This window comes from Cornus florida, unplaced genomic scaffold (genome assembly GCF_030987335.1).
Source record: "Cornus florida cultivar Cherokee Brave unplaced genomic scaffold, ASM3098733v1 CherokeeBrave_3.0.0_Hap2_Chr09, whole genome shotgun sequence".
In the NCBI taxonomy this organism is placed as follows: Eukaryota; Viridiplantae; Streptophyta; class Magnoliopsida; order Cornales; family Cornaceae; genus Cornus; species Cornus florida.
In genome coordinates this window covers 93193899-93209640 of record NW_026775579.1, presented here as the reverse complement: position 1 = coordinate 93209640, position 15742 = coordinate 93193899, and the positions used below count along the sequence as shown (strand labels likewise).

The window sequence follows — 15742 nt, the reverse complement described above, 5'->3', positions numbered from 1 at the left end:
AAATGTGTAACCCTTTGAAAAAACTAAAAAGTGATTTTTTAATTTAAAAGGTGTAACCCTTTAGAAAAACTAAAATATGGTTTTTTAATTTAAAAGGTGTAACCTTTTAGAAAAACAAAAAAGTAGTTTTTTTAATTCAAAAAACCAACCACCCAAAAAACCCACCCATTTAAATAAGCCCAGCCCAAAATTAGGCCCAATCCAAAATTCCAAAAAAGAATAATCTGGACTTTACAATTAGGCCCAAGCCCAAGCCCAAATCCTAAACTTAGCTTATTTAAATTTCAATTTGTTTCAACATTTTTTCCATGTGGGACAAACACTTCCTGTAATACCCTTAATTTTAAAAGGACAGTCCTGAAATTTAATTTAATTATTTATTGTATTTTTATTAAATTAATTGATTATTTGTTTGTTTTGATTAATTAATTATTTACTTATTTGATTTATTTTATTTTTAATTCAATTAATTGTGTTTTTCTTTCATTAATCGTTCTAAATTGTGTTTTCTTTAATTAATTGCTTAAATTGTATTTTGGTTTGTTTCATTAATTTAAATGTATTTCTCGAGTTTAATTAATTACGTGCTTATGTGAATTCACTGTTTTAGTAATTAGGATTTCATGTTTTACATCGTGTCTAGGATTGGAGCCGACATATAATTGGTTTAGGCTTTACTTTAGGGTTTGGTTTAGGATTTAAATTAGGGTTTCAATTAAAACCTATAAATACATAAGTACGGATTGCCAAGGGTTTTGTTAACCCTATTCACGTAAAAAAAAGAGTTGTGAGAGACAAAGAAACAGAGAGTGAGTCTGACTAATATACAGAGAGGCTCAAGGAGGAAGGAGTGGAGTGCTTTTGGGTTGAACCAAGAGCACCGGAGGTGGTGAACGGCAGCCTAGGACGTTGACGGGAAATCCAGAGACGTTAGTTTACAGTTTCAAAATCTGAAACTGCAGGCAAGTTTTGTTCTTCTCTTTCCTCTGTAATTTGTGTTCTGTGCATGCCTAGGTAGTCTCCAGGGATTTAATAAGGTTTAAAATGGATTAAATAGATGTTGTAACACGTCTTTTATGCATGAGCATACAATATTTAATTTTATTGTAATAATTGGGTTTGAGTTTGCTTAAAGTTACTAGTCGAATTTCTGCTGCCGTTATGTTTAAAAGATTCTGTTAAATCCATGTTGTGGATGTATAACCATGGTTTAGGATTTTGTCTGGGTCTAAGATTTAATCCTAGAACCAGTATTAAAACAGGGTTAGAGTTTACAGAATTAATCTGTTTTGAAATTGGTTAAATTTTCTAACTGAAAATTCTGTTGTCGTAGTTTTCAAACGGTGTGTTCAATTCATGTCGTGGTTGTATACCATGGATTTAGGGTTAATCTAGAACATTTAATGGAACCCTAGAACATGTATTAAATTATTTACAGAGGCTTGGGTATCGCCGGATACGAGGAAGATGAAGTGGAAAAACGCAGAACGCGTCGGAAAAAGAGAGAGTAAGCTCTCAAAATGAGAGAGCCAGCTCCCTCACACAAAGAGCCGGCTCCAAGGAGCATGGAACCGGCTCCATGCTGAAAAGAACAGGCTCCAACATTTAAAAGAGCAGGCTCAAATTTTATGGAGCCTGTTCTCACCCAAATGCACACAAATTGGACTTTGGGCACTGTATGGACTGTTCAGATGATTACCACTTCATATAAATTGTTTAATTGATGTCTTGGGACTATAATAGGCTTAATATATTATGGGAAACATTAATCCATGATTAAGCATAAAAATGGAGCAAAATAAATCTAAGGAAAGCGGTAGATTGCAAATTGAATTTCTATTGTCGTTGGTTTCAAATATTGTGTTCAATACATGTTATGGTTGGATGTTAGAGGTTTATGATGTATCTAGGATTAAGATTGAACCTAGAACAAGGATTAAAAACAACACAGAGGGTGTAAGAAAACACCGGAGTTGAAGAAAATGAAGCCGGAGTGGACAACGGCATGCAAGGGAGCAAGAGCAGGCTCTAAAAATGGAAAGAGCCAGCTCTAATATTCTTAGAGCAGGCTCTTGGCTGTTTAGAGCAGGCACTTAGATCCATAGAGCCAGCTCAATCCATAAAAGAGTAGGCTCAATTTTTCTAGAGACTGCTCTTGCCCAGAAATCTCAAACAGTGTGATTTTTATGCGTTAATTGGACTGTACAGTGCATTAGGACTTCGTTTAACTTATTTTAAGTGTTGTATGGGCTGATATAAACCTATAATAATATGGTAAAATAATAACTCAAAAATGGATTAAAGGATGGACTATATAAGTAAATAAGACTTAGGGGTTGCACACGGTTGGACAAGTTTTCTTGGCACTGAAACTTAACAAGGATTGTGTATATGATTTAATTATAAAAATATATCATATTTCCATAGTATTATAAGTATAGTGAATTAATTAAAAAATTCCCTATGCTTACCTTGGGTTTAATTGATACTCAAATTTCTATTAACGGTATCAATTCGTGAACTATATTGGAAGATTTGCTAGGTTTATATACCTGAGCTTGGCCAGGTTGTTGTGTATGATTTAAATATATATATAAATCATAATTCTATAGTATTTGAAGTATAGGGAATTAACTGAATTTTCCTATGCTAACCTTGGGTGTAGTGGATACTTAAATTTCTATTAACTGTATCAATTTTTGGACTATGATGGAGAATGTGAATGCTTAAATTTATTGTAGTACTATACATAATTGGAATTAGATTTTAGGCCCGTACTGAATGCCTATTATTTATGTCTATGCATTAAATTTATCTTGTGCATATTATGGAATGTGGTTGATGACTATTTAATAATGGTATGGTCAACTGTATTAACTGGAGGATTGTATGTACCGGTATGGAACGGTGACATACTAGGTATGGATTAGTTAAAACACTAATCCTACCTAATTTGGAATGAGTTAGATTAACCATAAAAAAGTTAAGTCCTAATTATATGGATATATATATATATATATATATATATATATATATATATATATATATATATATATGAACCGGTATGGGACGGTGTCATATTAGGGATGGCTTAGTTCAAAATACTAAGACCTACTTATATTGGGAATGGATTAGTTCAAAATACTAAGTCCTACCCAAACTGGATTAAGGTGTGGATTAACCATAAAGGTTAAGTCCATCACCTACATGTGTCATAGCAATTGTGAATTGAAAGACTTACTACAGTTTTAGGATGGAGTGTTTACATATATCAGACCACTACATAGATGACTGATATTTTGTATAGGGAGTATGGACTTTATGTATTTATTTTATGTGCTATGGTATGAGCCTGAGTCTCAGGACCATGGTTAGGGTGCGTATATCGCCTAGGATGGATAACTGGACATAGGTGTTGTTCCCTGGTAGGTCTAGGTACTCATGTCCACCTTAGGGTGCGTATTTGCATGTTCCCTTCTATTCAGGCTGAGACAGACCTACTGGACTAGCGAGCATCCTATAGTGTGTACTATGTACATATATGGACTACTCTAGATATTGTTGAGTCTTCCTAGGATGTATCTGCGTATCGGATTACTGTTTGGATTGTAGTAGATCAGGACTTGCATGTGGGCCTGACCCACTTCTTTATTTTTCAGGTGTTCGTCAGTTCCAGGGTTAGAGCTTGGACGTGCAGAGCAAATACAGATATTCATTCCTCCGACTACGTAGGAATCTTCTCTATATTAGCTTTAGACTTTATTTCAGTCATTTCAGTTTTGGATGGAATATTAATAAGGGGTCCACTGGATGGATTCTCGAGTTGTAAACTTATGGAGTTTTGGATTATCAGATTTGAATAATTTTATTTCAAGGTTTATTAATTTAGTTTCTTCCAGCTATTTAATTTTATTTCTTATTTCACTTTGTATTCCGTGTTCGATTTAAAATACTTTAATTGTTTGATATCCCTCGGGTTTGGGCTCGGACCTGATCAATCTGCGTCTCGGATCCGAGGGATATCACACTTCCCATATTTTGCATACCCATTTAGGCTTATCAAAACACCATACTTTGGAGCTAATTTCTCATTCACCCGGAAACGAATTTAAGAAAGTAAATATACCACGTTCATCTCCTTATGGAAAGAAACGCGCTCATCTAGAGATCTACAAAAAATTATTAGCGGAATCTATTCCAAACCTCATCCAAAGTTTATATTTTTAATGCCCCCATTTCCAACAATCCCCCACATGAATGGAAATTTGCATAAAATGCAAAAGATGATCGTGCAGACACTAGAGAGAGTATAGTCGGAAAGTTACTGCATCAGGATAGGTGGTTTTTGGCTTTGAACCTTCCCTAGTGTATTGCTATCGGATTTACTAGCTAACCAGTGAACGTGATGTTTTGAACTGTTCAGCCGTTTGTGTAAATCAAGACAATAACAAACACACAGTAGCTTTCCTCACAAAGTTGGTTCTCATTGTTGTGTTTATTTTGGCCCTGAACAAGTCTTGGTATTCAATGAGTGCTTTAGAAAACTTAGCATTTATAGTTCTCATAGAAGCGGCCCCACTTCACACTCATATAGGTAACTTCTTATTGAGAGTATTCTACCATACCCCACTTGAATTTTCAAGGTATAAGAGTCATTAAAAACGTAGCTTATCCTAATCCTCGCTGTAGGTAGCACTGTCTCATCATAAAAATGGGCAGAAGATTTATATCTTCCCAGTGCTTCTGGTGAGTCACTCAATTTTCTGTTGTCCCTTTGAACCTAGATCTTGGGATCTCCAGTCAACTAGGTTGGGTTTCCATTAAGGTGACTCGTTAGCTTTCGGCTTTTAATCCCATTCCCCTCGATGAACTGTACAATTGCTCTCTAGTACAACCCTTAATTTTTTATGTGGCCACAAGGTTGTGTTTAGAAATATTACACTCTGCAGAGATTTCTCCAGGTGAGAGCAACCGTATACTTTGTGCCCTAAAATTGCTTATTGTTAGCAATATCATTTTCTTTAGTGGCACAGGTGTAAACTTATTTTGAAATGTCCTCTAAATGAAGTCTATTGACTTTCCTATTTGATTTATTCAAAGTTACAACTACACCTTTAATATAAAAGACATATCCATTCTTGGATTTGAAGTCTTTAATATCCCATATCCAGATTGCATCACTGTTACACCTCCAATTTAGTTAGATACCTTGATCTATGCAATATTGGATTTAGGGTGTATCTCAACTACCCAATTTATTATTTTTCAGTGATCCGATCCTGGATTGAAAATGTGTAATTAAACACAGTTATTAAGATGTCTTGTAATCTTAACCAATGATATACTTTGACTAGTATTTATATTTGAGATTTACATCTACAAAAGTTAGCTAGGCTTTTGTTATCATAACTAGTATTATCTCAATCTCACTCTATTGAGAATATACTATGTTATCAGATGTTAAATCTTTCATATCAAATATACTAAGTAGTATATCATTAATTTTTGTAAGGCATATAATGACTTATACATCACATTTATGTCATTGTCTTGGTACCAACTTTAATCCACTCAAGGACTTATAAGCTTGCACACTTTACTTTTTAACTAGAACAAATAACTTAGCTCTTCCGCTGGAAAAAGAACTCTTCTAGTTGTTCCATAATATTTTCCTCAGAAGAAACAATATGCACTATTGTTATAATACTATAAATGATTTTTGGTTCTATCCAAAATCTTTTAGGATTAAGAACCCTACATTTATAAATATTTCTTATCTGGTGAGGTAACTTATAACAAATTTCATCTATGGACAATATCCCCTCACAACTTTGGGATAATTCTGAAATTTTATATATGATATATTTCTTATGGTTTTCCAACTCTTGAAATACCATATATTAAATATTTCACCTCATTTACCTTTCCAAGGTTCTATATTCGCTTCTCAACAAGCATGAATACCAGTCTCTAGTGCATATGTACTCACTTTATCTCTAGCATTTTCTTATAATAATTCACCGATATTACCGTGACTTAATGCTAAAGATATTAATTACAATGGGTTCTAATTAATATTTGTTTCTACATCTCTTGTATTGATGAATTGAGTTATTCATGTTTAGGTTCATGTTAAGTCAGTCATATTAACATGTCATAACCTTTCATGTGTCACACATCACATAACTCAATCATTTAAGCAAATAACTCACTTATTGTTTACGCTTTGGATACATCACCACATAGTGAGCACTCACTTCTCAACTATCATTACTAGTTAAAAGTGAGTTTTTAAGCTCTCATTACTAGCTTAGATTAAGCACACTCTTCTCATTAATTACTACTAGTTTATAATGAGCACCCACTTCTCTGTTATTACCACTAGCTTGAAGTTAAATTTGCTCAGTTATCAATTCTAGTAACTCTTAACTTTAGTACACACTTATCTAAGTAGTTTACCTTGGTAGTAGAGTAATTTGTTTTGAAGAATATTCTTCAAAAACTACTACTTTACAAGTAGTATTATTCACTCCTACATGAGCAGATATGATGTATAACTCAAATAGCTTATTGCTAAAATGACTACTCATCACTCTTGTGTTTTTTTACTACCAAGTAGAGAGTAGGAACCAACTAATAGATTTTCATCTTTCTCTTAGGTTCTGTGCACCTCATTAATCATTTTAACTTATAGCTAATCTAACTAGTTTGCAACTTAGTAACATTTTAGCTTTCAGCTAAATTGTACATTATAGCTAACTAGCTTGATTTAGCTTGTATCAGTATACTTGCTTACTGTATCCATAACATTTTCCATTAAACACTTTAAAGTTGTTGGAAAATCTTATCTTATTCAGCCCATTCACAGCTATACGTATCTTTAAACACTAGTATAAATCTTTTTCCCTTGACTATCGGGAGAATTGACATAGCTAGACTAGTCAGTTTTTTTCTATTGTATTAAATAAACAAACCAGTCATGAACTCATACAAAATTAATAATATCACACATTAAATCAACTATATTGTAAAATTAAATTACTATACACATTAAGTAATTCTACTACATAGTTCAATATTATAATCTCAATTAAGAGTAATTACTTATATAAATAATATTGAACTCACATAAATAATATTATACCATATGATTAATTATATCACATAACTAATCTAAGAAAAAAGATTTGTGGCTCATTCTCCAATAAACATGCTAGAAAATTAGGACCAAAAGATGTAGACGTTCTAGCCTACAAGAAAATGATATGCATTGATGTTATAACCTATCAAAGGTTTTATGTAACGATCCACTCCACCACATAGTATGATATTGTCCACTTTGGGATCGAGCCCGCACAATTTTGTTATTGGGTTTTATCTCAAAAGGCCTCATACCAATTGGAGATAACACCACTACATAAAATCACTTTACCTTTCCCTTAAGTAGGTGGTGTGGGACTGTGCACCTGTAACTTGCTCAGTGTGATAGCATGTCAGTGCCTCTTGTACCCGCCCACGACACACCCACCCACACTATAGGTTGCCACATTATAGGTTCCACTTTAACTTTCTTAGGAGTAGGAACTGCAAACTTAGTTAGACACCCCCACACTTCTAGAATTTATAGGAATGTTTTCGACCTTTCCATAATTCATATGGTGTCACATTAGTTTAAGGTATTTTATTCTGAACATAATTTGTTAAAAGCAAAACTTCCCTCTAAAATTCTGGGTTAAACCAAAATTTATCAACATAGCATTCATTATTTCTTCGTGAATGATACCATGTTTTGAATAAATATCAGTAAATGATGATTCGTATTCACGAACTCTATCATTTCTTAACACCTTATCAAGTTAATTCTCAACGTCATTTTTGTAATGTTTAAACATTTCTAAGATTTTATCTTTGCTTCGTAATAGATATAGATAACATCATCTTGTGCAATCATTGATAAAAAGAATGAAATACCTTTTTTAATCTCTAGTTGGCACAAATTTAAGATAATATAATATACTACATAATATTATATTACAAAATTAAAATAATTCAACTAATATTGAATTATATAGATAATTCAATATTCTACTTATATAACATGCTTCAATTTCATATAATATTGAACATATCAATATTTAGTATATTATCATATAATAATGTATATAACATTATTTTATTATATCTCATTTATTAGTATGATCTTTACTTGTTTATATCTTAAATAGAAACATATAATAAAACATACGTAATGAGTGAATCTGTCTTAAGATTGTTGGAAAAATATATGCTTAATGTGACTTTTAAGATATAACAACCCTTATACTAATATGTCATGAGATAATTAACAATATGCTAAGAAATCATTAATTAAATATGCAACTCTATATTTAATTAAATATGCAAAATAAAATAATAAAATAATAATAATGTATAAGGAATGAACCTGGACCGAGGCTAGTATTGGATACTATGTCCGTAAGACAGATTCGCCCCGCTATGGTGCTAACGGATTCAGTGACGTCTATCTCTCAGGATACAACGGTTTACATCCACCAGTAGCAGCACTACAAACTCGTGGATACGGCGAAAATCCTCCGTGTAATACTCTCTCTGACTCAAAAATGCATCTATATACTATATAAATGCTGAATTGGGTGTAATTCGAACCAAATGGTTCGGATCAATCTTAATATGGCTCGATGAAATTGGATTAGGGTCTAAGTGGCTCGAACCACTTAACCTTTGGTTTGAACCCACTTGGGTTGGGTTCAAGTCTAGAGAGAGAGATAGAAGAAAATGAAAATGAATGAATTGCAAATGATCCAAAGGGGGGTATTTATAGAAACAGAAATGCCTTTTCGGATTGGGTGTATCTCTTCATTATTGGACATAATCATTGCAATAGGTTGCAATGGTTCACATGGTGTCTGTTCACCACTAGACACATCTATTCCAATAGGTTGCAATGGTTTACATGGTGTCTGTTCACCAATAGACACATCCCTTCCAATGGATTGCAATGTACCTTTTCGAGTGGGTGCAACCATGGGTCATGATGGTTTGGAAAAAGGTGTAACCCTTTAAAAAAACTAAAAAGTGGTTTTTTAATTTAAAAGGTATAACCCTTTAGAAAAACTAAAATATGATTTTTTAATTTAAAATGTGTAACCTTTTAGAAAAACTAAAAAGTAATTTTTTTAATTCAAAAAATCAACCACCCAAAAAACCCACCCATTTGTGAAACCTATTTAAATAAGCCCAGCCCAAAATTAGGCCTAATCCAAAATTCCAAAAAAGAATAATTTGGACTTTACAATTAGGACTAAGCCCAAGCCCAAATCCTAAACTCTGCTTATTTAAATTTCAATTTGTTTCAATATTTTTTCCATGTGGGACAAACACTTCCCACATTTTGCATACCCATTTAGGTTTATCAAAACACCATACTTTGGAGCTAATTTCTCATTCACCTGGAAACGAATTTAAGAAAGTAAATATACCACGTTAATCTTCTTGCGGAGAGAAACGCGCTCATCTAGAGATCCACAAAAAATTATTAGTGGAATCTATTTCAAACCTCATCCAAAGTTTATGTTTTAATGCTCCCGTTTCCAACAATAATTTCAACAACAGAGGAGCTTCCACATAACAGGTCACATACTTCTTAAGGAACAAACTCTCTGTGCAATGCAACAATGTCTCTGCATTATTGGGTTTCTTAATCAAACATTTGGACAACAAAACTTGAAGTACTGAACATCTGGGAATTATCCTCTTATCCAAGCTGTATGACATTAATTGTGGATGATGGGCAATTATGGAAGAGTTCCAACTCATTGTATTGACATAAAAATTCAGTACCGCCTTTATCTTCTCCTCAGATATCCTCATACACCACGAATATTTTGAAAAAGCCAACGTTGTTTCTTGCTCAGGCGAACCACACTTCTCATGAACCTCCATCTTCCTTTTTCATGTTGTTTTGCTCATTGACTTCAAAAGCCAACATTCTCACGTTTCAATCTTTTTTTATTATGTGTTATTTCACCTATAATTTTTAACTTAAAAAAAAAAAAAAAAAAAAGCCAGAGATACCTCTAAATCTTATATATATAATTGTAACCACACATAACTAATTTCTTGCAATTTTTTTATTTTGGTTACAAACTCCAAGGAAGTTGTGAGTACAAAACAATAAATTTGAGTGAACTTTTCGATAATTTTGTACGTATATGAAACGAAAGACTATATGTGACTGGAGTTGAACTATAGAATGCTTTAAACCTTTCAAAAAAGAAAAATAAAAATAAAAAACCATGTAGTACTTTTTAAAAAACTTGACAACGCTATGGTTGACCAAAAAAATGTTTTTGGAAGTAATAATACAATATAATAATATCCAAAAAAAATAATTGTGGCAGGCGATTTACATGCTTCTTGCAAAGGAACCGCATCAATGGCTATTCTATGGTGTAAATTTTAAATGATAAAGAATCTCAAGTATAATATTTTTTTTTAGCGAAAGTAAATTTTTACTTCATGTTATATGCTTTAAGTTTGGTTTTATTTTATTATTATTATTATTTTATTTATTTATTTATTTTTGTTGTTGATAAAATAGAGTTATACGTGCCTTGAATAAGAGAGCTCTAGCTACACAATATTATCATTTTATTTTGACTTTGATTTGCTCTCGAGGATCAAGATTTTTTCTTCAATCACACGATTCACATTATTGGAAAGAAAAGTCAAGAAGGTAGGAAATGTACATATTTTGTTTCTTCTTAAACCCACATAAGCCTTGTAATCAGTGACGGACCCAGAAAATTTGGTGAGAGGGGGCGAATTTTTAATTTGTGGGTACAAAATTATATGATGGGTTTATTTTTGTAATTTTAGTAGGGTTTTTTTCATAAATTTTAAAAAAATTTAAGTATAAAATGAAAAAAAAAATATAGTGGGGCAAATTATAATTATAGTGGGGCATCTTCATAAATTATCAAAATTTGAAGTATAAAATGCTAAAAAAAAAAGAATCCAGTGGGGGCGAATTGTAATTTTAGGGGGGGGCATTTTCATAAATTTTAAAAACATTAGGGTATAAAATGAAAATATTAAAAATTCAGGGGGGGCATCTGCCCCCCCTAGTCCCCTGCTGGGTCCGTCCCTGCTTGTAATGATTCATTTTACTTTCAATGCATGTTGTCTCTCATAAATAAATTATTTGTTTTGTCAATATTATAAAAAAAAAAATACTAGAGAAAATAAATAAAAATTGTAATGAAAAAAATACTTATGGTATTTATAAAGAATGATTTATTAATGAGTTTAAAAAAAAAAAAAGTGAAAAAGGGAGTGCCAAAATCGTTTCCTTATGTGCCACTTATTAGCAACAATGTAGCCACCTTCATCCCAAAAAAAGAAAAAGAAAGAACACTCTCTGACGTCTACCTTGTAATAAAAAATAGGCCTAAATTCACAAAAACCCCAGAGCTACCAATTTCCATCACATAACCCCCTAACTAATAAACACTCTCTTAAACTTTAGTCACATAAAGTGGGAGGGTGAGAGCGATGGAATTAAGTCATAAATAGTGAGAATTTGAGACAGAATGCGCGCAGAGCGTCAAAGCGAGAGTGCGCTCGAAGCGTGAGAGGTATACTCATTAAGAAGAATTGTGTGACTTAGTCTTAAACTAATAAAATGTGTTATATAAGGTCAAATGCGTAATTTGGAAGAAATAGTATAAAATGATAATATCCAAAAAAATATATAATAATTGTGGCATGTGACTTGCATGCTTCTTGCATCAATGGCTATCTAGGATTTAAAATTTAATAATAAAGAAGCTCAAGTATCTTTTAGCGATAGTAATTTTTATTTCATATTATATGCTTTGAGTTTGGTTTTAGAATTATTGTTTTTTTCCTTCTGCAATTTCGATAAAATAAAGCTCTGCATACCTTGAATAATAGAGCTAACATTTTATTCTTCCATCACATTATACTAACATTTTATTTTTATTTTGACATACTTTGGCATATAAATATCAATATATAATTTATTGGCAACATCGTAAAATCATACATTTCCGTTAGTAAGTAGACGGTGTAAGTAAAATTATGAAACGTAAAAGGGGTGTGAGTGGAATATTGACAAACGTACATTTCCGTATAAGGAATGTAGGTGAAATTATGAAACATAGAAGAAGTGTGAGTAAAATATTGGCAAACGTGGGGTGTGAGGAAATATTAACAAACGTTAAAGGGTGTAGGTAAAAGTTATCCAATTTTTATTAATTGCCGACGTACTAAATCTGAAGGGAGGTCAAAGTAAAAAAAGTCAAACGCTCATTAAGTGTATAATTTGCCCAAAACTCGAGAAAAATCAGTGTAATTTATCCTAAAATTAAATTAAAAAATATAAATATCAATATAAATATAAAAATCAATGTAATTTATCCTAAAATTAAATTAAAAAAATATAAATATCAATATAAATATAAAAATCAGTGTAATTTATCCTAAAATTAAATGAAAAAAATATAAATATAGTACTATTTTGTTCATTCACCAATACAAGTACATTTAAACAACGAAATTGCAAATTAACGCAAACGATCGAACTGAGACTAGGATTTTGCTTCAATGACTAAAATAAAACCAAAGGACACAAGGTCTGTGACTAAAATTGATCCACAAAGCTCTTTATTTTATTTCATTTCTAATTTATCATTGCTTCTTTATTTTGATGGTTTGTGCAAGTTTTATGTTTCTTTTATGTGCATTAACGTCTGTAAATGCTTTGACTCTGTATTTATACTGCAAATTTTATCGAAAGAAGTATACTGAAAAACTAGAATCCTTTTCACTGTTTGTTGCAAGTTATATACACCATGTATATGTATATATATATATAAAAGTTCAATAAACGAGAGAGAAGAGAAACAAATGGCAGGGGAAATAAGAAGGTGACCGAAAATGAGGTTTTATAAGGCTGGGTCATATAAGGAGTTTGTAACTTGTAAGGGCGTTTTAGACACCCTGGATATCAAATGTCTAATTGTTCACATGTTGGTAAACTAGCACATAAAAGTGTATAATACATACATGTCCAAAAGCACATTAAAATGAACATGAAGAATAGCAATGCGCAGATTATTACTAAATCCCACAACAGTTGCTTAGTAAGTAGAATTGAATTAAATCAGCAATCTACCTATAACATGACAATAATTTAGTTAGTTGCACACACAACAACAACAACAACAACAACAATAATAATTCAGCTAAATCATACATGATTAATATAAGACATAAAAGTGCAGCACAACAACTCTAAACACTTTCTAACATAGTCCAAAAAATAAAAAATAATTTTTTTTTTTATTGAACTAAGATCATTAAAATCCAAGGAAAATACTTGTTCATAAAGACCTAATCCGAAAAGGTGGTGCCCTGAGAGAAGAGGTTGGAAATGAGAGCATCTGAGCAAGTACAGGTGACGTGTAAGACACCTCAGTTACTGACAAGTTCCACCCTTACCTTCACAATCATGAAAGCTCCGATTCTTCTTGATATAATTTCAACAATAGTGGAGCTTCCTTATAACAGGTCACAAACTTCTTAAGGAACAAACTCTCTGAGTAATACAACAATGTATGTGCGCTAACAGATTTCTTAATCAAGCCTTAGTACAACAAAACTTGAAGTACTTAACACCTGAGAATTTTCCTCTTACCCAAGCTGAATGACATTAATTGTGGACGACCTAATTGAAAAAGGTGGCGCTGTCAAATAAGAGGGTGAAAATGAAAGCAAGAACAGGGGATGTGTAAACCACTTCAGTTAGGAAGCTTCCTCTTACTGTCACAATCATGATTCATGACCATGTAATTTTTCTTGATATAGTTTCAACAACTGAGGAGCTTCCTCATAACAGGTCACATACTTGTTGAGGAACAAACTCTCCCCAGACCTCAACAATGTCAGTGCACAAACGGGTTTCTTGATCAAACCTTTTGACAACAAAACTTGAAGTACTGAACACCTGGGAATTATCCTCTTACCCAAGCTGAATGACATTAATTGTGGACGATGGGCAATTAGGGAAGACTCCCAACCCATTGTGTTCACATAAAAATTCAGCACCGCCATTATCTTCTCCTCCGATATTATCATACACCACGGATATTTTGTAAAAGCCAACATTGTTTCTTCCTCAGACCAACCCCAATTCTCATAAACCTCTATCTTCCTTTTCCATGTTGTTTTGCTCATTGACTTCAATGCCTGAACCGCTATAACAAACTGGACTTTTGAAGGGTTGAAACCCATTTTCTTAACATCCTCCACTACCGCACTCAATCTATCAGGCTTGAGGCTGAGTGACCAATTGTGAGAAGTGAGCAAGAACACAATATTGGAATCTGGCACACCATGTTGTCTCAAGATTTCAATGTTGGAGAATGTAATAGCACTGCAATAGCGCTCTACAATCCTAGGAAATCGTTTCACGGCCGCGATAAACTTATCATTTGAATTAAATAAATTAATGAACAAAGTGAAAGATGGGATGATATAGTTCTCCAAGCTTCGTATCAATAAAGTTGGGCAAGTGGATACTATGTTGGCGAGGTCAGTGCTGGAAATGCCAGTGGAGTAAAAGAAGTCGAATTTGGGCAAAAGGGTTTTACTGGGATCCGATAAGAGAAGTTCTGGGCGTTTTCTGATGAGAGTTGAGATCTGGGTGATGCTGAAACCATGGTTCTTGAAGAAGTTGAGAACTGAATCTGGTTGGTCTAGGGTTTTAAAATTGATTTTCTTGGAAGTAGAAATAGCAGTTTCTGGACTGAACCGACATGAATTGATGAGGTAATCGACTGTAAAAGAGCGTTGATTAGTGGAAGTTGAGATCGATTTGAGAGATGAAGAAAGTGGATGATGGGTTTGAAGAGCATACAGTTTATGGATTGTTGAATCGAAAAGAGAAGAGCATCTAAAACGAACAACTAAGAGTGTTTTAGTGTACATATAAATCATTGGTAATGAAAAGTGATTGTGAATGTAATGTGGAACTCACCTGATCCTTGTTAATCCTAGCAGGTGCTCTTGAACCTTCTCTCGGACTGTGACGATGACAGTGACGATAATTCGAGTTCGTCGTTCACTATGTATTTTTATAGCAGCAGCCAAAGTAGCGTTTAACCTTAAAATTTGGGATTTGGGCTAGGCTTTTCTCTTGACATAAAGTTGGTTCGATTGAGATTAAAGCCCCCTAACACTATGGACCAAAATGGACAACAAATTTAAATGACAAGAAAATATTTATATTCATTCATGTATCATCCCTTCTTTTATAATGTCCTAATAACCCTTCATATAATTCTAATTTTTTTTTTTTTTCCTGTACAATTTTTTTTTTTTTTCCGGTGGTCCACTCAAGGAAGACAATTTATTCTATTTAAATATTTTTAATTTTGAGAGTCAAAAAGTTATTCTGTGACTTTTGTTTTGGTACAATCAATACAAATAATTTATTAAACAAACTTACGTAAAAAGCGGTAATTTATTTTTTGATAATTTTTTATGAGTTCTGTCAAAATAAATAATTTATTCAATAAAAATAACTTCTTCTTTTGTAGACAATTTATTCATAGAGATAATTTTTTTTGTCCTCCTTTTTTCGTACTATTTTTCATGAAAAAAAAAAAAAAAAAAAAAAATTGACCCAATGAAGGGT

The 15742-nt window shown here is 32.5% G+C and overlaps 1 protein-coding gene across 1 annotated transcript; it reads right to left on the bottom strand.

Annotated features, from left to right (window-relative positions):
- Positions 1–13133: 13133 nt before the first annotated feature.
- LOC132275263 (transcription termination factor MTERF6, chloroplastic/mitochondrial-like) lies at positions 13134–15350 on the bottom strand. The gene is made up of 3 exons (XM_059776723.1): positions 13716–15350; positions 13438–13668; positions 13134–13336 (listed from the first exon to the last, which is right to left on the bottom strand). Exon 1 carries the CDS (start codon positions 15040–15042, stop codon positions 13876–13878), a length of 1167 nt encoding a protein of 388 aa, XP_059632706.1. The 5' UTR covers positions 15043–15350; the 3' UTR covers positions 13134–13336; positions 13438–13668; positions 13716–13875.
- Between the last annotated feature and the right edge of the window lie 392 nt (positions 15351–15742).

What these genes read in the sequence shown, in the direction of transcription:
- LOC132275263 (XM_059776723.1), bottom strand. Translation starts at nt 15,042, where the DNA reads ATGATTTATATGTACACTAAAACACTCTTAGTTGTTCGTTTTAGATGC.